This window comes from Sinocyclocheilus rhinocerous, unplaced genomic scaffold, assembly GCF_001515625.1.
Source record: "Sinocyclocheilus rhinocerous isolate Xijiao unplaced genomic scaffold, SAMN03320098_v1.1 scaffold492, whole genome shotgun sequence".
In the NCBI taxonomy this organism is placed as follows: domain Eukaryota; kingdom Metazoa; phylum Chordata; class Actinopteri; order Cypriniformes; family Cyprinidae; genus Sinocyclocheilus; species Sinocyclocheilus rhinocerous.
Genome location: NW_015626069.1, coordinates 254,348 through 279,412, shown reverse-complemented (window position 1 = coordinate 279,412; position 25,065 = coordinate 254,348). Strand labels below are relative to the sequence as shown.

Below are 25,065 nucleotides of genomic sequence, written 5' to 3'. Positions count from 1 at the left end.
ATCTGGTGACAAAATATTAATATAAGATATATTTATCTGTAATAAAACTTGGTCAATGGACAAAATAAACTTGGTGACTAGGCTATATATAATTATATACAACTACATTATACAAGTGACATATCAGTAGGATTTTAGTCAAATAAACATACAGATTTTAGTTCTTTCTTTTATTCCACGTTTTTTTTAGATAACGGGTATCAATCTCAGACAGGTTTGTTAAATAGTTTGTCAGGTCTTCTTAGGTAAATGGAAAACCCTAAGCAAGTCACAGTTCTCGTGCAATATGGGGAAGAAGAAAAATCTTTCTGAAGATGAAAAGCATGAAACCTCTTGCAAAAGGTTTAAAAACGACTAATATTTTGCGAAAACTGAATAGAGATCATCGAACATAATAATTTGGAACACAGTGTATGCAAACACACAGTAAATGAATAAATTGTGGTGTCCACATTCTTTTGGCCATGTATTTTATTTCTTTTTTCCCCCTTGTGGCAAAAAAGCTTTGATAATAAAAATGAAATCATGACTTCTGAAAGAACAGGAAGTGCTTGTTAGCAATGATTTGTGTTTGTCGCATTATGTGATCTCAAAGCGCTACGATTTGAAGAGGCTGTCTTGAACGCAAACTCCATTATCAAATAAAAAATATGAGCTTGAAGAGCCTTGACATAACTTAAGATACAAAGGACCAGTGGATAGAGAATCAGTCAAGATGTCCATTACCTCCTAGTATTTAATGCTGCTTGGAAATGGTTTACTTTGTGCCTGGTGGCTTTGATGATTAAACCAAAAAGGAGATCTATAAGACAACTCTGTTTTTCTGTTGAATTGGACTTCTGAATGAAAGAAATATTGAAGGGTTTCTAGGCTATTTATTCCTAAAACTGATCGATTCAGCTTAGTTTTCACTGCACTTTGTCATTTACAGGACACAACAAAAAGTAAACAACTACATACTGAGCATAACAAAGGGGCCTGACCGCAGGAGGGGCGGCATAATCGGAAGCACAGCTGGTCTCGAGCTAAAACTCACCACTAACTTTACCCCCAAGCTTTTAGATACAAAGTACACCCCACAAGCATAGATAGCCCTTGTCAACTGTTGTCATGGGAACCACCAATCAGACTGCAGGACAGGCTTGTTTTGCCACCATCATCTCAATATACTGTCCTCTCATGGACTCAAACCCATTAAGACCATTTTCAGCGGGAATGTGTTTGTTTGTAAATGAGTCAACATGATCTACATACTTAGGCCTTATGAAACAAGTCTTTAGAAGTTGATTGATAAGATGGTGGCGTTTTTTGACTTGCTAAAAATATTAAAAGTAAAATATTGAGACTTTCGGTAGCTACTTATGTACCTTTGGACATAGTACAAATTTGTTGTGCAATTGTAGTGAGTCAATGATTCAATCACCCATTCATAAAGACAGTCACTTGCTTGGTTCCTAAATGAATCAGCTGTGTGAACAAATCGATTGAATGAATGATTCAATGACAAAGACTGACTTGCCGCCACCTACGGGCGGTTTCAGTTTCATTTTTAAAATATAATTTGAGTTAATTAAATATATTAATATTTTTATATTCAAAACTTTATGTTTAAAACATTAATCTCATAACATTGTTATTATGAATTTAAATGCATTCATGCCACCTCTGAGCTTCGTTACACAGTCTATTTCTTAAGGGGCTGTTCACATATAGTGTCTTTTGCGCGCTCAAGTTAGTTATTTCAAATGTAGATGCGCGGCAGGTGCGCTCATAATGGAAGCGACGCGGTCGCGACGTGCTCATTTTTTCCAAGCGCCCCACGGGTCATGTGACAAGAACCAACCAATCAGCTTCATCCTTTCCCGTAACAACATTGAAAGCTCAGCCAAAGTGAAGGAACAGCTGATCATAGCTGTACAGGGGCGACGCGCTCATTTTTTCCAGGCGCGTCCGCGCCGCATCGAGATAAAAACATTTCAACTTTCAGAATGCCACAAGTGCACCACGGGTCATGTGACAAGAACCAACCAATCAGCTTCATCCTTTCCCGTAACAACACTGAAACCTCAGCCAAAGTGAAGGAACAGCTGATCATAGCTGTACAGGGATAGCCATTTTTAAATAAATTTAGTAGCAGAGCTACTGCAAGCGATTTTTAGTGCTGCAAATCCATTTATCTTTTGCTGAAACTTCCGCGTCTTCATGGAGAACGCAGGTCATGGTTGCTTAGCAACGGCAGACGCCTCCGGAGCGCAAGCGCCCGAACGCTTTGGAAAAAAGCAGAAAGCGGCGCGCCTAGCGTTTTCCACACGTTTTAGGCGCGACATGTGAACAGCATAGACTGTAAAAAAAGATGGATGACACACCTTCAATCTCTTCCACTGAAGAAAAGTGAAGCTGCCATTGTCCCAACAGGGCGCGGCCATATTGTGCTGATTTGGGACCGGAGTCTGCGCAGTAGAGAACTCGGGACCAGAGTCTGCGCAGTAGCGAGTGAAGTGGAGCCACGTCCCGCCCACACTCTCGCAGGGTCGATTGCAAGCACACGCCCCTGACCCCGTTTTAATTAGCCTGACTGCTCCAATTTTTGTCTGCTGAGAGGATTGTGTTAAAATAAGGTAAATACAACTCCAATATCCTCCTAAAGATCCTGAAAAAGTCCATTGGCACCTCAGTTCACTCAGAGAAGCTGTTAGTCTCAGCTGTCAATCATGACGTCACACTCCCGTTTATATAGCATCACTTAACTAACTAAAACCAAAATTATTTAAAAAACGAAAAAGCCATCTGTGGAAAAAAAATATTTGAAGTGAAATTTAATTATTTAGTTTGTCTCATGTCCCATTAGATTACATGGAGAGGGCGGGGTTTATGACCTATACTGGGACCAGCCACCTGGGGGCTATCGAAAGGCGATGGCTTCACTTTTTAAGAATCGTGCGGCACACTTGGTGAACAGCCCCTTAATGCCACATTTGTGTTCTTCTTTGCCACCTCTGTAGTTTAAAGATGAATTGTTGATGCTGATTTAATTTGACTGGTAACTTATTCTTCCTGATTGTGTCTTATTATTTTAATTGAATTTATTGTTTAATTCAAATTTTTTGAAAAGTTTAATTTAACATTTTTTGACATAAAAGATGCTATAGCATCTTATTAAAGTTAATACATTTAGAAAAAAATGGCATTACAGAGCTAAAAAAAAAAATGCCCCTGCAAATAACTTTAAGGAGTCAAATATTGCCTCATAGTGGGAAGGTTAATTTCTGAAGGTGCTCCTAAATTGACTGGGTTCCTAATTTTTTATTTTTTATTTTTTTAAGTAGGAGCACTAGTTCTCCTAAAAAGAAATGTAAGTGTAGAGTCCTGAAGAATGTAATGTTACCTTTTACAAACTAATTGCAAATGTTTATGCAAAGTGTAAACTATTAAATATAATCTATAATTTACTAATATAATTTTGTTTGAAAATTCCTCTTTTGTTTTTAGTTACTAAAACAATTTTTAGTAACATTACAGAGCGATTATGTATGAAGCGTACCCGTTTCAGTCAGCTGTTGAAAGTGATGTTTTTCTGCTCTCTAGTGGAGAATTGCAGTTCTGTCTCTTTCCCACTAGTTTGGGTCAAGAGTTCACTTCTATTTAGATACCGGAGTCTGCGCAGTAGAGAACTCGGGACCAGAGTCTGCGCAGTAGCGAGTGAAGTGGAGCCACGTCCCGCCCACACTCTCGCAGGGTCGATTGCAAGCACACGCCCCTGACCCCGTTTTAATTAGCCTGACTGCTCCAATTTTTGTCTGCTGAGAGGATTGTGTTAAAATAAGGTAAATACAACTCCAATATCCTCCTAAAGATCCTGAAAAAGTCCATTGGCACCTCAGTTCACTCAGAGAAGCTGTTAGTCTCAGCTGTCAATCATGACGTCACACTCCCGTTTATATAGCATCACTTAACTAACTAAAACCAAAATTATTTAAAAAACGAACACTTGAACTTACCTCAGCATGATAAAATCTACATCAAATGACAAAAGCCATCTTTGGAAAAAAAATATTTGAAGTGAAATTTAATTATTTAGTTTGTCTCATGTCCCATTAGATTACATGGAGAGGGCGGGGTTTATGACCTATACTGGGACCAGCCACCTGGGGGCTATCGAAAGGCGATGGCTTCACTTTTTAAGAATCGTGCGGCACACTTGGTGAACAGCCCCTTAATGCCACATTTGTGTTCTTCTTTGCCACCTCTGTAGTTTAAAGATGAATTGTTGATGCTGATTTAATTTGACTGGTAACTTATTCTTCCTGATTGTGTCTTATTATTTTAATTGAATTTATTGTTTAATTCAAATTTTTTGAAAAGTTTAATTTAACATTTTTTGACATAAAAGATGCTATAGCATCTTATTAAAGTTAATACATTTAGAAAAAAATGGCATTACAGAGCTAAAAAAAAAAATGCCCCTGCAAATAACTTTAAGGAGTCAAATATTGCCTCATAGTGGGAAGGTTAATTTCTGAAGGTGCTCCTAAATTGACTGGGTTCCTAATTTTTTATTTTTTATTTTTTTAAGTAGGAGCACTAGTTCTCCTAAAAAGAAATGTAAGTGTAGAGTCCTGAAGAATGTAATGTTACCTTTTACAAACTAATTGCAAATGTTTATGCAAAGTGTAAACTATTAAATATAATCTATAATTTACTAATATAATTTTGTTTGAAAATTCCTCTTTTGTTTTTAGTTACTAAAACAATTTTTAGTAACATTACAGAGCGATTATGTATGAAGCGTACCCGTTTCAGTCAGCTGTTGAAAGTGATGTTTTTCTGCTCTCTAGTGGAGAATTGCAGTTCTGTCTCTTTCCCACTAGTTTGGGTCAAGAGTTCACTTCTATTTAGATGGAGCCAAATGTCAAAATCATAGGGGGAAAAAAATCAGTTTAGTTGTTTTTTTCAAACTCAAACGTCCAAAGACCCCAGAAACCCTACAGCAGGCCTCAGGTTAGACGCCATATTGAATTTAACACGGATGAAAACGAGGTTATTATGAGGGATAGACTATATAGAGTCTTTACCATGACACACACTGTAAAAGTCCTACGTAGATCACGTAATTTTGAAAGCTCACAACTTCAAAAACATCTTTTTGCTTTCAGTTTTTGTTTACTGAGAGTTTTTTTTTTTCGGAAAGACGTTTCGACAGCTGTTAAACAACAACCGTACAATCCATGAAACGCATTGCACTTCTATCCCTCACCAGTGGCGGTTCTAGACCACAGTAACTGGTGGGGCCTGGCAGGGGCCACTTGCGCTTTTAGGGGGCACACTTTTAAAATTCATTTTAACCTACTTTCAGTATTATTAATTCAGTCATTTTTCACCATGTCATTTATCACTGCAATCTCTACAAGTAAGCTATAACAATTTAAACAAATGAATGTTTCATCATGTTTCATTTATCTGACAAATGATTTTATATTGTAGTGTCAGTGGCATCATGCTTGTCATGTGACACACAGCAGCCAGCCACTAGCAGCTGGTGATGTTTTACTTTTTTCCATTACTGCCACCCACAGGACAAACTGCGCATTGCACTCAATATTATTTTGTGTGATACGATTCCAAATTTAGGGGGGCCGAGGGAGGCCATTACCCCCCCCCCAATTTAGTGTAATATTACACTAACCTGGTCTCCTCCATAAGTTTGTCACAAAAAAGTAAACAATATTACTGAAGGCTCCATATTAAGGTAAGAATATGGAGAGAAGTATGCATTATTTTGAAGCTTGAATACATCTCCTATAATTTGTCATTTAAACTGCCAGCATCCTTAAATAACATATTCACAGATTATATTATTTTTCTTTCATATGGTTCCACTGAGGTATTTAATTGCTGTTTTAATACATCCTAATACTGTATCTTCATCATATGAGATAAATGTAGGCACAAGATTCTTCATTGGTATATCAATGCAAGTCTGATGAGGAATGTGCAATAATTATCAAATGCAATTTCAAATACGCAAATTCAATGCTTTATTTATTGGAAATTCGATTCTTATTAAAAAAAATTACAGATTCATCATGCACATCAATCATTCTTTAGAGGAAGGCAGTACAGTCAGTTTTGCACAAAACAAAAGAACAAGTCAACAGGCCTGTATACAATTGCAGTGCAAGTCTATTTATAAGCGTTTTTTTTTTTTTTTTAAGGACAAACAGAAACAATCCTTCCAAAGACCGTGACATGACTTCAGTACCTTAAAATGTAAAGTCTCCTGGGGTGTTTCATTGCACAAAATAGCTAATAATATATTATAACTTAATTTACAAAGTTTTTAAGACATCAAAATAAATGCAGCTGAAAAATAACAAAATATATTTAGATGTTGGGTGAAGGTTCAAAACGAACGGCAAAAGAAAGCAACATTTGACACTGAAAAATAAAATAATCATTATTAATAATATAAATCATAACTTTATCACAATAGAACCTATTTTAATAGTAAGTGGATCAGAAGAGATTCGGATATACAGCATGTACATAAACATATCCTACAAAAGTCACTTCCTATATAAAAGAGAGAACTGGCTTCCCCCTTTGGGCCGTCACCATCTCCAGTAAATGTTATTGACTATGTACATCAGGTCCAAGACACATATTGCTCAGATAATGGAGATTTGTTTGGCACAGCCGATCACTCCTTAAGAAACACTACAGCTTTCAGCATCCGCTCTTAAAAAACACTTCTTGACCCTCATCTTTGACTAAAATTTCAAAAGCACTGCCATCAGACAGGAAAAAAATATATATCTTTAAGTACTTTCTGTCATTATCTAAAATGGCATTTGTTTGGACCATGTCACATTTACAGCAGCATTTTTTTAACAAACAATAAGAAAAACATTTGGTAAGACTTGATCTTGAATTGTTGTGGAGGCTACAGTCTCTTGGTCTTTCAGCAATCGACTAGTACTTCCTAAAAGGGGAAAATAAGTCTGTTTGGATGCCTATTTACATCTAGAACATTTAGGCTGATCATTCAGCAACTATTTACATACAGTTGAGCTCCATTTTACTATATTGAAAAATGTACATTCAGGCCTTGTGCCTTACAGTGATCAAAGCAGCCTTGTCATTTCATTAATTTCATTCAGTGTCAACTCAAGATTCGTTTGAGAAAAGCTGGTCAAAGTAAGTTTAAAGTGTGTTAAACTACATTCCAAAGCTTTAATCACAGAAGAAACCTTTTCCTGAGAAGGCTGGTGCTTAAGGACTCATGCTGGAAGAGGGACGGCTTTATTCCTTCACCTCTGGCACTTTTTAAATGGAAAAGAAGAGGTAGTGAAGGTACGTTACCAAGCTAACAAAAGAGGCCGTATTTTTCATATGTAACATAACAAGCTTCTTAACGTCTGGCATGTTCGCGACAGGTGAGAACAGTATAAACGGGAGCATTTTAATAAGAAGGACCACACCGTGACAGTTCCAAGCACTTCGGATCCTAAACCTCTTTGATAGTCCGTTCAGACGGTTTGTAGTTGGAAGAACTGGTGTTGGACATGTAGACGGGGCGGGTCCTGCGGTGCAGACGGGCACGTTTGGTGGTGAGACTACGCCTGCTGTTGCTGATGATGTCGTTGATGAACTTCTTGCAGTCCACGCAGACCTCCATGCTGCTCCAGTCCTCTGTGAACTGCTCCGGCAGCTCCAGCCCGTCTTTGGAGGATGAGCGCTCACCGTGCTTTGATGACCTGAGGAATCAGGACAAGAAATAATCTTACTGGCAGCCCTTACCATGGTACAGATCAAGGGTTCCCAATCTTTTTTGTCAGCTGAACCCTTTAAACATAAAATATTTACTTGGAGTACCCCGTGAGATTTTAAGTTAATATTTCAATAATTTAAAGACACAATTACATGCTTACGGTTCTCTGATGCAAGTAGGGTAAAAACAAGTAATGCACGTAAAACGTTTTTTAGTAAGGGTTTTATTTGATTGTTTTTATTTTGAAGTTTTTTTTTTTTAAGGTCCCCCAATTATGGATTTTTGAAAATTACCTTTCATGCCGTGTGTAACAGCTCTAAGTGAATGAAAACATCCTGCAACGTTTTAAATCTAAAAGTGCACCGTGTATAAAGTTATTGTCTCTCAAAAGAAAGAGTCGACTCTGAATCATTGAAACGAGTCGTTTTTAAAACGAATCTCAAGCCGTTTTAAACTGATGTCAACATGAAACATTAGCATATTGCCCGCCCACTTGTTGGTCTTTTCGTGTTAGTCTGAATGAAAATGCAACTTCATTCTTTGCCACTAGGTGCCACTTTTGGAGCGGTAAAAATAGCGGTTTCCCCGGTAACGCTGTACACAAAGCAGCACTGCGCTCACAAACGCTGCTTTATCAGTCATTTCAGGCATGATGAAATGAAAATGAGACCAATCGGACCAATCACCGCCGATTAGCGTCACGCAAAGGAGGGGTTTGGAAAAATGAATCGTTGAGCGAATCCTTTGGGAGTTGTTGAGAAAGTAAGGTAAAAATAAATGCATATTATAAGACAATGAAAGTGTTTTTTGACCTTGCATGCATGTCAACCCGTTGTTGGGGACTCCCAAAACCAAAATATGAACCTTTCATTACCCATAATAGGGGCACTTTAAGGGCTGCATGACTTGCATGCCAAAAATTATATTGTGATTATTTTGTCATATATCAAATTGTGATACGATAAACATTTAACTTTGTAGCTGAACTTTAAAAGTGACCTCAATCGTCTTTTTAGCTGTGTCTCAGTCTACATTATATTTGTGTTTTATGTACCCAATTCAATTTAATATTAATAATAATAATAGTTAAGAATTATTATTAGTTTTATCTCAAATTATAAAAAATTAAGACAGAAACACTGTCGTTGTGAATTACAATGTTTTATTTTACACTACAAGTTATAATACAATGCATATATATATATAATACAATTATATATTAATATATATTTTATGCCCAAAGTTCTTCACTTTCAAACATTCAAACCAGGGTTATTATAATGAACTAAAACTAAAACCATAATAAAAACATTTTTGTTACTTTAAAATAAATGTTAACTGAAATAAAATTATTTTAATATAATGTTATTTCAAATAGTTGTCAAAGCAACATTTCTCATTTTCATTTTGTTTAATCTGATGTACTAAAATAGCTACAACTAAAACGGAAATAAAAAATAAAAACTATAGACATATTTTTTAGAAACTAATAAAAAGGACAAAAACACAACAAAATTACTCAAATTGAAATGAAACAGAAAATACAAAAATAAAAACTAATTAAAAAAAAAAAAAAAACTATAGTATGTTGATACTAAAATAACACTGCATAACATTTGGCGCAATACTGGTGAAATGCTAGACTTCTGTCCACAAAAATGTTAAAAAATTATGTGAATATGAAAATAAAATGAGCCCTAGCGAACACTACATTCTAAAAAAAACAGTCCCATTTGTTCATTTTAATGTTAATGTTTAATGTTAATGCTTCTTTTAATGTTTAACTGAATTAATTATTAGCTTTTCATCAACTCACAAACCCCCTACAACTCCCTTATGAACCCTGGTACAAATGATACATACTCCCTCATCATCTGTGAAGCTCACCTGGACATGGTGCGCTGAAGGCTGTGGCGCTTGTGGCTGGATGTGGAGGAGGTCTTCTCTGTGGCGGCTGACGCTGCAGACTCCTTTTTGGGCAGAATGCTGGGGCCCAGAGAGGAGATGGGCAGGCTGGCAACTGAAAACAGAAAATACAAAAATAAAAACTAATTAAAAAAAAAAAAAAAACTATAGTATGTTGATACTAAAATAACACTGCATAACATTTGGCGCAATACTGGTGAAATGCTAGACTTCTGTCCACAAAAATGTTAAAAAATTATGTGAATATGAAAATAAAATGAGCCCTAGCGAACACTACATTCTAAAAAAAACAGTCCCATTTGTTTATTTTAATGTTAATGTTTAATGTTAATGCTTCTTTTAATGTTTAACTGAATTAATTATTAGCTTTTCATCAACACACAAACCCCCTACAACTCCCTTATGAACCCTGATACAAATGATGCATACTGCCTCATCATTTGTGAAGCTCACCTGGACATGGTGCGCTGAAGGCTGTGGCGCTTGTGGCTGGATGTGGAGGAGGTCTTCTCTGTGGCGGCTGACGCTGCAGACTCCTTTTTGGGCAGAATGCTGGGGCCCAGAGAGGAGATGGGCAGGCTGGCATGGGGCTTGGAGGGCAACTTAATCTGAGATGAGAGGATGTGCGGTCATTAGCAAAGTGAAAAATGCATACTATTCTTCAAAAGTTTGGGGTCAGTCAGATTTGTTTTTCAAGAAATTAATACTTTTATTAAGCAAGGATGCATTAAATTGTCACAAGGATGCATTAAAAAAGTCACAATGTTTATAGTGTTACAAAAGATTTCTATTTTAAATAAAAGCTGTTTATTTCAACTTTCTATTAATCAAAAATATTAAGCAGCACATCTGTTTTCAACATTAATAATAATAGGAAACATTCCTTGAGCATCAAATCAGCATATCAGAATGATTTCTGAAGGATTATGTGACACTGAAGACTGGAGTAATGATGCTGAAAAATCAGCTTTGCATCACAGGAATACATTCCATTTTAAAACATATTAAAATAAAAAACATTTTTGATTAAATAAATGCAGCCTTGGTGAGCATAAGGTAAAGATGTTACATTTACCTTCTTACAGCACTGTGAACAAACAGGCCTGTGAGAAGAAAAGAAGAAAAATATGATTCCACTGCACATCGCGGCTTTATTTTCTCCATTTAAAGCCTGAAATGAAAATCTCCACCCACCTCTTACAGAACTGGCAGGTGTAGGACCAGGTGAAGAGCGAGAACTTCTTTGTCCGACATGAGAAGCAAAGCTGAGAGGGAGGGTTACACAATGAAACACTTACATACACACTGGCACACACCTCGCATGTTCAAAACCTAATGAGCTGCCTACCTAGACAGTATTTATAGGCATCATGTGCTTCAAACAAGAAGACAATTCCAAAACATAAGCTTGTGCTAACATATATAGTGATGTACATGTAGAGTGGGCAGTGTATGTAAAAGAGAAGAGTAAATTTACCTTTCCTTTCTTTAGCGCATTATAGACGTCTTTATATTGCTGGAACTTTTCCAGCTCTGCTTTTACAAGAACCTGTCTGATATGCATCACCTCCTCTACGGTCAAAGTCAGGCACTCGACGGGGTAGCAGAACTCCTCCTGAAACCAACATATGATTTTCACAAACATCCCGAAGCACACACTGCATATTTAAACATGCCATGCTGTCACACCCGAGAATGAGGGATGGAAAAACCATAACGTGCTAGATCACAACTCTGCATGGTTACACCTTCTGCTAAACGCAACACACAACAAAACCCACAACACAATGGCGATGGAAGCATTTAATTCATTAATGTGGAATGTTAAACTCTCTGTTTATGCAAGTTTCACCTCTATAGGTCGAGCTTTGTATGCAAAATTTGCATATAAAGATGAGTGGAAATCTTCATGCTCTGTGCTAAAACAATGCATGGGGCCTCAGGACTAGTCCTTACCCAACTTTAAAGGGCACTCTGATTCAAGCACACATAAAAGCCAATACACATCTCTAATACTTACATTTAACCACCTTAACTACCATTAAAAAGACAAGTCATGTCTTGTGAACTACAAAATAAGAGACTTTATTGGCTTTTATGCCCCTTGTCACCCAGGGTTAGTAGCAGTAATATGTAGTTTGATGGGACGTAGCGCACGACCGCTGCCTAGTGCCTGAGCCTGACCAAAGAAAACAACATGACTTTTATTTGGTATTCGTCCGAAAAGATCTGCTGTATAGTTTCAAGAACAAAAATTAAAAAGTGTCACTGATGCGCCCTAAATGTTAAAACAAATAGGTAAATGTTAAATAAAAGTTGTAAAAAACAATTTTAAAGGACAGAAAGTCTAACAAACACTAAGATATGTTAAAAAAAGAAAGAAGAAAAAGGAAAAAGTTCAGACAAAATTGTTTTAAAAAAAGCAAGGAATATCTTTAATTGTACTGATTATAAATTATTAAAAAAAAGAAAAGAAAATGAAGCTTCACTCTCCACTGGTATTTAAAATATAAAATAAAATATAATTAATGAAACTAATTATTATTATTATTAAATATAACAGATTTAGATATCATTATCTAAATATAACAAACACTAAGCCAATATAAGAAATTAAGGTGAAAAAAAAGACAAAGTTCAGACAAAACTATTTAAAAAAAGCAGACTGGATATCTTTAATTGAATTGATAATGAATTATAAATTAAAACACAAAATAAATGAGAATGAGGCTTTTTGAGGTATTTCAAATATAATATAATATAATCATATTATACAATTATATTTGACCTGCTGTCTCTACATTATCCCATTCTTGACCCTTCTTATCAAAATCTTACTTCTCTAAATCTAACATTGTTTGAATGATGCACTAACTTGTGCATCATTCAAAAGGAGGAAGTTTGTCGAGCGAAGCTGTTTTTCCGTTCAATCATAAAATCATCTTGATGACGGGTAACTGAAGTGATTTAAGTGTGGGGAATTTCCTTCAGCAGCTTTCCCTACTGGCCATGCAACATTGTGCAACATGCACACATGAAGCAACCGCCCTGCTGGAAGTCTGATAAAGCCACTGCAGACAAAATAGTGATGAAATGACTCCTCCAACATAACGTAACAAAATCTGTGGGCATGAGAATGTGGAATATGGTGTGCTTTACCTTGTTGTCCGAAGACAGCTTCAGTGTAAGGCAGGAAAGGAAAGCAGAGCGGTTACAGCTCTCTATCAATACTGCAATAAAACTACAGTATCACTCACTATCTAAAAGCGTTTAAGAATCATTTTCCTGTAAGAGCTCTGTGATTGTCAAATTTACAACCGTTCAAAGACCTCAGAGGTTTTGCAGTCAGTACTGATCAGTTACTTTCCTTTTAGGCAGGACCAAACAGCATGGCTACATTTGAAGAAGTCCGTTCTTCATAAATTAAGCTTCATGTGAGATTTAGTCAAATATGAGCTGTAATGTAGTAAATCTATCAAGGCTGCCAAATTTTCTAAAAAATTTAGAAAGTTAGTTAAGTTAGTTAAATTAGTTGAAATTTAGAAGTTACATTTCAGTTACAGTACATATACTGTTCAAAAGTTTGGGGGTTTTAATGTTTTTGAAAGAAGTCTCTTATGTTCACCAAGGCTCAAAAAATACAGTAAAAACAGTAATATTGCGAAATATTATTATAAAGTAAGTGTTTTCTATTTAAATGCACAACAGCTGTGCTGCTTCACATTTTTGTTGAAACCGTGATGCATTTTTTCAGGATTCTTTGATAAACAGAAAGTAAAAAAAAAAACTGCATTTATCTGAAATAGTAATGTTTTACATTTAACATTATAAATGTCTTTGCCGTCACTTTTGATCCATTTAATGCATTCTTACTGAATAAAATGTCTTTAAAAAAAATCTTACTGACCTCAAACTTTTGAACGGTAGCGTAGCTCTTTGAAACTTGTGTGAGGAAGGGACAGAATTTGAGTCATTATTTACTGAAAATCTTTCTTTCTGGTACGTGTATCGTCAACGTGGCAGCTTTTAATGTGTGAATGAGAATGACATGAGAAGCAGGCCATCAAAAAACCTCCATTTCAAAAAAAAAAAGCCTTTAATTGGCTTCTGAATTGAAAATGAAAGCACAAGTTCTCCTTTATTTCTCTTTCTCCTCACTCAAGACCTGCAATGCTGCAGCACTGGACAGAATCCTGAGAATCTAATTATACTTTCACAAGACTCGGGACAGTTAAGTGTGACCACAGCCTGCAGCCAACTGACTGCTCAACACTAAATTACTCTCATTTACTGTCCTGGGATCCCTTCAACAAGGAAAAACAACTCTGTAGGCAGAAGCATGGAGCTAAAGGAAGGGTTTGTTGTAGTTACCAGAGATTTGGAGTTCTGGCGAGACGGAGGCAGGAAAGGCCGTACGCTGGTGGGAGCTTCTTTCTCTATGGTGTGCCTCCTCTGTGGAGCGATGCGTTTGTCAGGTTGAGGGGTGGAAGAAATGGGCAGGAACTGTGGAGGAGCTGGGAAAAGACAAAATGGAAGACAAAAATTGAAGTGAAGAACTGGAAAGTCAGTGACAGGTTTTTGTTGGACTGTGAATAAAACGTTCTGGATATTTCATGACGGTTCTTACTCTTTTTGCCCATGATGGACTCTGGAGACATGTCCTCAACCAGCGATGTGGATACACTGGAGCTGCTGCCAGACTTCCGAGTGTTTTGTTCCTCCTAGAGTAGGAAAAAGAGACGGTTCACAATCATATTTCACCTGAAAGTCTCGTCGAACATTTTGGCAGGTTTTTTTGCCAATACAGAAGATATAAAACCCACTCACATCAGAGTCGGAGCTGTCGAGCTCGGCCAGCGTAGGCGCTTTGAGCAACCTCTTTCTCTGGGACAGCGGCTGACCTCCAGCTACACCGTTTACGGGGCTCCGAGCTGGCGACGTGCCATTGGCCAGGGACAGTGTGCTGACGGCCAACTTTCGGGGTCCATCAGGGATGTCTGTGTGTGGGATGGACATTATCAGACACCAATCAGGACAGCAAAGGCTTTCACATTAGGAAAACGAGGCTTTGACACTGCACTGAACTACAAATAGTTTTACAAGCCTACAGATCTTGATTACTGACTATTTGCATTGTCAGTTTGGAACTGATGAAATTGGATCTCTTTGTTCAGAGCAGCTAATAAGTGGAAAGGGAGGACAGAAACTGAAGGTTTTGTAGATCACGGCCTCTCTCTATGGCGCTGAACTCAAAACGCACACGAGTTACTGTATTTACAACTTCATGGATATACTGAGAAAGAAATGGTTCACTCACTTGTTTTTAAGTGACTACATAGCAAATGCCACATAGTTCACTATTAGGGAAAATTAGTGAATTCAGACACAGCTAGTAACACAATTCATTTCTTGAACGACTACAAAAGAGACTTCAAATCCGATCTGACCATTTAGGCTCAAATAATCTAATTTCTGTTGGATTTCAAATCACATATCTAATGTGGTTTGAAATGTAAAAACGTGTTTTTTTATGAAGTCTACAACTGAACAGATTTGAGTTGTATACACAAAAACAATAGTAGCTTTCCTGAAAAAGCCATATGTCATAAGTTATTGCACTCAGCCACAGATGGCCTAAGTAATCAAGGTGAAAGATTATGAGATTATGAAAGAACACAGTGGTTAAATTACATAACACTGATGTCCACAGCAATGAAAACAGTATAATTCACTAAATCAAGTCAATTGAAGTTTTTAAATATTGTTCAAAAGTTTCTTATGCTGCAAATAAATAAATAAATACATTTTTGTGAAATATTATAATTTAAAATAAAATTTGTTAAAATTGTCAGCATCATTACTCCAGTCTTCAGTGTCACATGATCCTTCAGAAATCATTCTAACATGCTGATTTGCTGTTCAATAAACATTTATCATTATTATCAATATTAAAACACCTGTGCAGCTCAATATTTTGGATTTTTTTATAAATAAAGTCCAAAAGGACAGCATTTTTAATAGAAATATTTAGCAACATTATTAACATGTTATAAACTTTAATGTATCATTGCTGAATAAAAGCATTACTTTCTTTAAAAAATTATTTAAAAAAAACCTGGGACACTCAGAATCCTTTAAACTGTAGTGTAAATCTCTTTGGCACAACACCACACTTGACTTAAACTACATATGTGATGTATGAATCTTTCACACAACAAATAGCATACAATCAGATCATTTAAGAAATTAAAGACCGGTAAACTATGGATAACAAGCCAACCCTCTACATTGCGAGTAAATCACTCGCATATGCGACTAAATCTTACTCTGGGCGACTAAATGATGTCTAATATTAGCCAATTGCTAATAAATTCTCAGATTTTACTCGCCAGTGTGTGAGTTGGAGGCTGAGTATAAGTTTATTATACAGTGAGAGAGGGAGAGAGAGAATTGACGCGCTACATGTAAACAATATTCTTTGTTGTATTTTGCTGTCAAAATAACGGAGTTCCTTTGGAATTCTTCAGCGATTAAGAACTGCCGCTTTCTCCTGTAGTGGGCGGAACTAATGTGCAAATGGAAATCTCATTGGCTGGCGCTCACCTATTATCATCCCTGTTTTGATTTCAGCAAATCAGTTCGAGCGAACGCACACAACCTGATTAATATTCATGAATCCAGTAGCTCATTAATCCTTAGTGCGTTTTATATTGTTCTTATTAATTCGTATCATTATTATCTTATCAGTATCTTTGATTCCCCCCCCACCCCACAATTTTTTGTATTTTTTTTTACAGAAACACTGAATGACCAAAAAAGCAGCACCACCAGTCCTAAGTTCAGTTAAAATGACTAATATGCATTCATACATGATTATCAAGTTTTAATTCTAATTACTAAAGTTCTATCATTAAATAATACTTGATTATCATATTATAATGCTTGACTGACTGATATTAAGAGTGTACTTTCAGATATTTAAAAAGCTGTGCCATAACAAAGAGTGAAAAATTTAAGGGGGTCTGAATACTTTCCGTACCCACTGTACATATACACACATACATATATATATATATATTATTATTATTATTTATTAATTTTTTTATTTATTTAAAAAAAAAAATTTTTATCAGTCTGGCGAGTAAACAAAAAAATTTACTAGCCAATGGCGATTCAATTGCCAAGGTGTCCGTAGAGGGCTGCAAGCTGATCCTTTCTATTAATGTTAAAAAAGCTCATCTGTCAATATTCCTGGTCATTTGAGGCTCAAGTGAGATATTTGTAGAACTTAGATGGACAGAGTATAAAAATAAACATTGCAGCATATTAAATATTGATGCCTGCAGACTCAGAGTTACATAACCCTTCTTAAACTAGACTAATCCTCATTCAGAAATGAATTCTGCGCGCTCTGCTGTTCACCCACACAGTTTGTGTCTGATTCATACACGAGCTCTCAGAACCCAGGCATTTCTCTCACACTGGGCTCGGAGGCGTGAGGGAGCGATGTGAAAGTCATGCTTGCGTCAGGAATACTTTACCTGAGCTTCGGAACAAGTCCTGTGGGGTGCTCATACTTTTGCCTGCGCCTAGAAAGGAACATATTCTTCAATATGATCCCAACATCACAAAACAGGCCTTTCTATACGTGACATTCACGCAGTAAGCCAATATATGAGTTTAAACGACACTTAGGTAAACCAATCAGCAGCTTTGAGACATCAGCACACAGAAGCACAAGCGCGGTGTAGCCACAACAGAAGCAGCAGCCATACTTGACAGAGGATAAGTGGGATATGGAGGTGGAAGGAACAGTGCGGTATAGCAGCAGGAGGCATTATAGAGGAAAGTCCAGTGCAAGCAGCCATATTGGAGGCTAGCAGCTACTATTTTACATTAAAAACCATAAATCTTCGTGTATGGCTTATTTAATATAACGCAATTGAAAGGGAAGGAAATACAGTCTGCTTAATGGGCTTTATTCATTAAACACTCACAGTGATTAAATCTGCATTGCTTCTCATTTGAATAAAAGCTGAGCTTGCTATCAGTCATGTCGTCAGAAATGACCAACTCTCATTAGAGATGAATTAGGCCACTTTAAGTTGTTGCAAACTGCTGTCAGTGTGAACACCCCTAAAATAAAGGGTTTTAAAACTTGGTTAAAACTTTGGTTGTTGCTTTCTAGGGGGATTCTCCTTGTTCATATTTATAAATTTATAGTGGGTGAAAAATATAATATAATAAATATAATACAGCCATAAATGATTCAATAAATGAAAGATTAAACATTTATATGTAAACTGTCACATTAAATTCAATGCAACATTTTACATGTCTGAGTGATTGATAGCCAGGTAAAAACAATAAAACTTATTAAACAGCCTATATATATATATCTGAGTAAGCCAAATTACATATGGTATATACTATGATCAAAGTCTATTCATAGATATCATAGCGTATTATCTTGTCATAAAGAATTACAATAAGAACCAGGGCATGAGAGATTAAGGAGTCCATAATCCATCTTACTCTCTTCCATTCACAGGCCACAGAAATGATTAAGTCAATCTTGACAGCAATCACCAAATGTATTATTGATGGCTACAAACATGGAAGAGAATCTATAATTTAATGGAATTGACTGAAAGCCATTGCTTACAGAAAAGCTTATAAAAGTCTTATTATCTTGATCTGGAATGTATTTGTTTGAATGTGGCTTACTTAGACAGAAACCTAGGCATATCTATAAATGGAATAACTGATAACATAGCTGGATTTTTTTGGAAAGTTATCCTGAAACTGGAATACAGTACACAACTTTCAAAATCGAAACGTATCTGAAATCGGAATATTTTTATATGTTCATTTTTCATTTTATTTTGTCATGTCCTTTTGTCATTTATTATCATGATTTTTTAATATTTGTATTTAGCATTCATTTGTTTTTATTTCGGTTTTAGTAATTCTAGTATTTCTCAAAATTTCATTTATATATTTTTTTAAGTTTACGCTTTTAGTTTAAAATTTATATTTTATTTCTTCTTATTTATTTATTTATTTTTTATTCTCTGATTTTTATTTTTATTTCTTAGTTCTTTTGAAATTTATATTAATTTATTTCATAAAAAAAACGAAAAAAAAATTAATAGTTTAAGTTAACAGTAACAACACTGTCTCCAACTGGTTGGAATCACAGTTTGAAGCTTAAAAATCTGAGTCTGTGTCCATCATATTCTACACCAACGGTTCTCAATTCCAGTCCAGGAGTACCACTGCTCTGCACATTTTGTATGTCTTTCTTATCTGATGCCCACTGATCAGTTCATGGATCTCCCTCCTAACGAGCTGATGATCTGAATCAGGTGCATTAAATAGGGAAGACATACAAAATGTGCAGAGCAGTGGTATCCCAGGACTGGAATTGAGAACCACTGTATTACACGATTTACTGTAAATCTGTCAATTATGAAAGTCCAAAATCTCTACAGTTGACTGTAAATCCGGGCAAAAATCTGGGCAAAATTTGTGTACCGTGTTACAACCTTAACTAAACAAGTAATGTTCAAAGAATTCGATCCACAGACTTGCAATCTTGATAATATAAGAGAGATTTCTTTCAGACTGGAGGCACTGCCTTCTCCCCATCCTCCTATAAGCACTATCCGGTTCAATGCTACAACCTCACCACCAGAGGAGCGTGACATGAGGGTAGGAGCGACTACAGGAGTCTAGCACAAACACAGAAGCCAGATGGTCAGTGAGCTGACAGCGGTAAAGCCACAGTGAAGTCTTTACCTGATGAGTCAAAACTGACAGACATGCTAAGTGGGCGCATTACTGTGAGAAAGAGGCAGAGGTTATGAATGAAGAGAGAGGGAGGAGAAGATAAATAAAGCCATGGGTTAAAACAAGGCATTAAATGTAAATGCATGAATGCTGTTCTGTAACTCAGGAACACAATTCAACAACTAAGCAGCCAAACAACAGGTAATTTCCTTTTAGGATCAAGAAAGAATAAATGTAATTTTTGTAATTTCATTCAGGACAACCACTATACATTACAAGTAAAACCAACAGAACTACATTACAATTCACATTACAAAACTGACTGATGAAGCTTTCTGACAACATGTAATGTATATCACATTCACAACTAATGGAATACAATCAACTTTTTATACTACTTTAGGATCAAAAGATTTATTTTCACAGGTTTGTATCAAGCACTATAATGCTTTAATGGACTAGTAAAAATGTGATAAAACACTGAAGTAAAGTCCAACTACTCACATAACACATACAATACATATTTATGATAATCTCCTTTAAGTTTTAAAGGTTTATAGACTGTTAGTCTCACGTAGCGGAAACCTGGGCCGATTTGAATGGCCAAGGACCGACCAAGAGGCCATATGACTGACAGGTAAAACAACCAATCACGCTTCGTTTTGTGCCGCGTCATGTTTAGGGGCGTGGAAATGTCGCCACAATAACAGACCGGTGTGTAAAACTCTTGGATGTATTTTAAGTCTATGCCACAAACTATATATATTTCATATAACAGTAACAATAACAGACCGGTGTGTAAAACTCTTGGATGTATTTTAAGTCTATGCCACAAACTATATATATTTCATATAACAGTAACAATAACAGACCGGTGTGTAAAACTCTTGGATGTATTTTAAGTCTATGCCACAAACTATATATATTTCATATTTAAAAATCCAGTGTTTAGTTGATCCTGATAAGCGCTCATTGTCACAGTTGTAAACAAGATGGCTTTCTTCTTTCATGAGGAGGTTTGGAATCACGGCATGATTGTTTCCAGACGGAACGTTAAAGAACACGACACGCGTCTCCCGGAAATCCTGTAAATTCAACCAATCAAATGACGACTTCAAAGAGTTTACAATTTCGTGTGCTATATGCATCAGACATTCAGCCAACAGCCCGTGGGCATGACATCTGAGGCTGAGACTAACAGACTGTACACACTGAACTTTGTAGCTTTAAGCAGCTGGAGAAAACAACAGACTCTTTTCACCACACAACCTGAGAATACATACATGGAAACCTTAAGCTTTATTAAGTCTGCTGTAACTGACTCAAATCTGGGACTTTTATCCAACATGGATCAGTCCGATATCATGATCGCCAGATTTGTGCTTGTGTAACTGTATAATCATCCACACATACAGCCCAGAGGTATTTATGTGCATGTGCACCTTCAACTTAAAACCTCACAATCTTTAACTATTGAATCCTTCAGCAAAATACCACCATGAGACCAAATCTCAGGGCAAATCCACTATTAAGACTATGTACCCTCTCTAGAACATGCAAATGATAATGGTTGATGTACAGTACAAGAATCAAATGCCATGTAACAATATGGATCGATACATTTTTAAAAACATATCAATCCAAGGTGAGAAATATAATCAGAGATTTACAGCTGTAAATAAAATGGGCGGCACAGAGTTAGAGACACAGGGCTGTACTACAGACACCGTTAGAGAACAAATGGTTGAGTGTAGCACAAGCAGCCATGCATGAGAATGACACACTGTCACACATCTGCACTGCTGTCTGACATGACATATCTGTCACACTGGCACATACTCACCTCCTTCCACATGACTGATATACTTGATATATAGGTTAACTAACACAACATGAAGCTGGCTTTGAGTGTAAATGCAATGCTATTTAAAAAAAACAATGTATCCTGAATATGAATAGAATGCATTTGGAAACTTTTGACTGGTAGTGTATATAATTTATACTGCCAGACCGAAAAAAAATGATATATTTTGATATATGTAGTCCAGCTTAGGTTTTTAGGTAAATGATGTGTATGAAATAATAAGAGTCTGTGTGATTATGAGAGCAAGCGTGTGAAAATGTACTCACCGAGTCGACTTCTGCGGATCATATCAGGTGAGACAGGCCTGAGCTTTCTCTCCGACCGGATCCCTTCCAGGATACGCTCATGAAGGCTGGGAGGTCTTGGAGGATGAGGCTTTAGCTTACGAGCAGAAACCTTAAAGCGCATTCAAACACACGCATGCACAAAGATTAACAGGTTTGTGTTAATAGGTGACATTTGTGCTAATAGATTTGCATCATTTACTTCAGTTCACACATGACCAAAAGTGAGCGTATTTGTGTATGCTCTCATGCTCACAGGATTCAGCGGAGGTCTGGAGCGAATGAAGTCCAGAATGATCTCGTGTGCGCTCTTCTTTAACCTCGGAGGAATGTCACCATTGACCTACAGCAGAAAGAAGGCACAGCAGTGGTCAAATCTTAGATATGTTGTTAATGAACTAAAACCTAAAGTCTGTGTCATTTGAAAGAATGCACAGGATGCATTTCAAACGTGTGTCCTGTCTAAAGAATGCATCAAAATAATATCAGTGACAGCTATGTGCTATTGTCTAATTCTATGCATTAATAACTGGAGGCAAAGGTGTGTTAGGTGAACAAATATTGACCTGTTACCTCATTCCATTCAAATTGGCCTATCATGTAAGGTGTTGACTCTGACGTGGCATCTCTCTGAAAGTTTTGCAACCTTATATGTCTATTTCTAAACCGTAACCTCAAGATGATTTCAGTGTCATTCACTTGATCCAGTTCAACCCTATAAAACCTTTTCTACCCAGCAGCTTCAGAAATAAGCCTGCTTGATTTCAGATAAGCAAAGTAAACATTGTTGTGGTTTATGATCTCTGCAACAAACAGCAATAAAGGTGGATTGCAATGTGCGACTGTAATGTTGGTACAAAGGGAAAAAAGACTCCTGCATGTTGGCTCTAGGATAATTCAAAAATAGATTCTGATTATAGATTCTGCTGACATGACCCAATTTAGGATTCATTTATACATGTGCACACTCATCATGACTTTGCGAAGTTTGTACACTTGATCCAGTTCAACCCTATAAAACCTTTTCTACCCAGCAGCTTCAGAAATAAGCCTGCTTGATTTCAGATAAGCAAAGTAAACATTGTTGTGGTTTATGATCTCTGCAACAAACAGCAATAAAGGTGGATTGCAATGTGCGACTGTAATGTTGGTACAAAGGGAAAAAAGACTCCTGCATGTTGGCTCTAGGATAATTAAAAAATAGATTCTGATTATAGATTCTGCTGACATGACCCAATTTAGGATTAATTTATACATGTGCACACTCACCATGACTTTGCGAAGTTTGTAGCGTTTGGAGCGGATGTCGTCCATGAGCATCTCATAAGGCGTGAGCTGGAACTCAATGGGTAGAGGGTTATACTGACGCTCCTGGACCTTCTTCAGCTTCACACCGTGTCTCAGGTTCCTCATCACCTGCACCCAAAACCGTGCCTGTGGAAAATATGGTCATATGGTCATCCTGAACCAACACACTCTTAACAGTGCATAATCTGAAAGCATTCAGGGGAGGAATGAGCTTGTCTAATTGTCCTAACCCAGTCAGTGTTCTGCAGCTCATTCAGGTCTCTGGCGGGCTGCTCTGTTTCTCCTTCCATCTTCCGCAAATTCTGGAAAAAAAGAAAAAGAAAAAAGAAAAATATCTTAAGCCTTCTTCCCAGTTTTAAACCAGAGGCCGTTAAGATTCTGCAGAAGGTGCATAAACAGATATATAAATAATGTGGTTCCTACAAAAATTCAGACTGGCAGCATAAAAATACTGTTTTTTATTAAATTAATTAATTATTAAAAATGATTTTTTTTCCTAAATATAGATATCCGCTAAAAATATTCCATAAACTCCTAAAATAAAATATATAAAACATTTCCCATATTATCTATAGATAGATAGATAGATAGATAGATAAGTGTATATATATATATTTTTTTATCATATTAAAATGTATTCAGCATTTCTTTGGTGTTGGATATGTAGAATGACAGACTGTCCTCAGTCTGGGGTCAAATAAGAAAAAGTCAATGACGCTTTAACCATTGTGGGTCTCATTCATTCTCATGTGACAGTCCCAGCAAGCTTTCCAATATTAGGGCATGATCAATACGCAGCTAATGCAGTCTTTACTTTAACTAGTCTGTACTACAGCCACACCCACTTATCCTCTAGCAAAAGTTCATTTCCACACACGGGTTGAAGTCGGGACAACGGCATATATGATAGACACATTTTGCGGTAATGGTTTTCCCCTGCACGGGTTAATTGACAAACTACAAAATGTGTTCAGTAAACTTCAGCCGATAATACTGTATACTCTCATCTTATTTGTTTTGAGTGGTTTGACATTCATGACAAAATAAATGAGATTTACCATCACAGGACATTGTGTACACAAATTGTGTATAATTAAATTAGGATTTTTTTCGGCATAGCCTTAGAATTATGTAAACCAGGTTTATCGTCAGAACAATAAATTATTATTTTGCTGCCGTCTGGATTGCTTATTAAATTCCTTTGGTGAGCTTGCAGTCTCCTTCAGAAGAACTCAAAGTGAAGTAGAGACATGTGTCCCCTCTGGGGTTTACCCTGCCCTGATGAAGATTTAGAATGAATGAACGGAAACACACACAGCTAATAATATCTGAGCAGAGTCTGATCTCTTAAAGCAAATATAACTGTGCTGCATCGCAAAACACAAGCCAAAAAGGAACATTTTGCTCATGCATAAAAAAAGAAAGAGAGACACAGAGGGAAAAAAAGTGTAGACTCTCTGAATCATCGGAGCGAGACTATTCTGTCAATCTGGCGAAGATCAAAAGAACCACTCAACTGATTCTGCCTTTTTCTTTTTCTGCCCCTTTCCACTCGCTCTCTATACTCCTTTCCTCTGAAGCAGGGGTGATTACTTAATCCACATTCTGGAAAAGTACTATGGTGCAGCGTTTAGTTCCAACCTTGGTCTAACACACCTGCCAGTAATATTCAACTGAGCAACTGATTTGTGCTGCGTCCCAATTCTCATACTTCTATTCTTCACAAGTAATATGCACTTCGCTAATGTTATGTCACACTTTTGATGACGCTTTTATTCTAAAATGTGAAAATTTGTATTTATTTAGAATGTGCAGGTGTGTGTACAAACTGAGCCGAGTAGAGACAGGACAAAATTCTGGTTCAGGATTGAGCAGGCCTGTTCTAGACCCTGTTTCACGTCGATTAACCGGTGGGAAAATTTCCTCACTGTCACAACCCTATATTGTACCTGTATTCAGTTATTTTGATTTTCACCCTGTCACATGAATAGATTTGTAAGACGATGACTCTAAACACATTTTTTTGGGGCATAAATGACACAGAACTGGGAGCACAGCTCTTCAGTGAATGAAAATAAATGGAGCAACAAGGAAAAAGAAAAAAAAAAACAGTTCGGTACGTA

At 36.6% G+C, this 25,065-nt stretch overlaps 1 protein-coding gene across 4 annotated transcripts in view; it reads right to left on the bottom strand.

The window, feature by feature from the left end:
* Positions 1-6,018: 6,018 nt before the first annotated feature.
* Positions 6,019-25,065, bottom strand: part of spire1a (spire-type actin nucleation factor 1a) — a 50,622-nt gene continuing 31,575 nt past the window's right edge. Inside the window, exons 5-19 of one of the 4 annotated variants that reach the window (XM_016514881.1) lie at positions 23,173-23,244; positions 22,904-23,068; positions 21,891-21,977; positions 21,617-21,746; positions 19,496-19,537; positions 17,236-17,283; positions 14,522-14,691; positions 14,322-14,415; positions 14,066-14,208; positions 12,854-12,871; positions 11,172-11,309; positions 10,889-10,959; positions 10,770-10,797; positions 10,148-10,302; positions 6,019-7,754 (exon numbers count right to left, since the gene is read on the bottom strand). In XM_016514881.1, coding sequence (XP_016370367.1) covers positions 7,505-7,754; positions 10,148-10,302; positions 10,770-10,797; positions 10,889-10,959; positions 11,172-11,309; positions 12,854-12,871; positions 14,066-14,208; positions 14,322-14,415; positions 14,522-14,691; positions 17,236-17,283; positions 19,496-19,537; positions 21,617-21,746; positions 21,891-21,977; positions 22,904-23,068; positions 23,173-23,244 — 1,611 coding nt within the window. In that variant the 3' untranslated portion in view covers positions 6,019-7,504. The remainder of the gene's footprint in view (positions 7,755-10,147; positions 10,303-10,769; positions 10,798-10,888; positions 10,960-11,171; positions 11,310-12,853; positions 12,872-14,065; positions 14,209-14,321; positions 14,416-14,521; positions 14,692-17,235; positions 17,284-19,495; positions 19,538-21,616; positions 21,747-21,890; positions 21,978-22,903; positions 23,069-23,172; positions 23,245-25,065) is intronic. The other 3 variants (XM_016514890.1, XM_016514898.1, XM_016514907.1) reach the window with 3 other exon arrangements.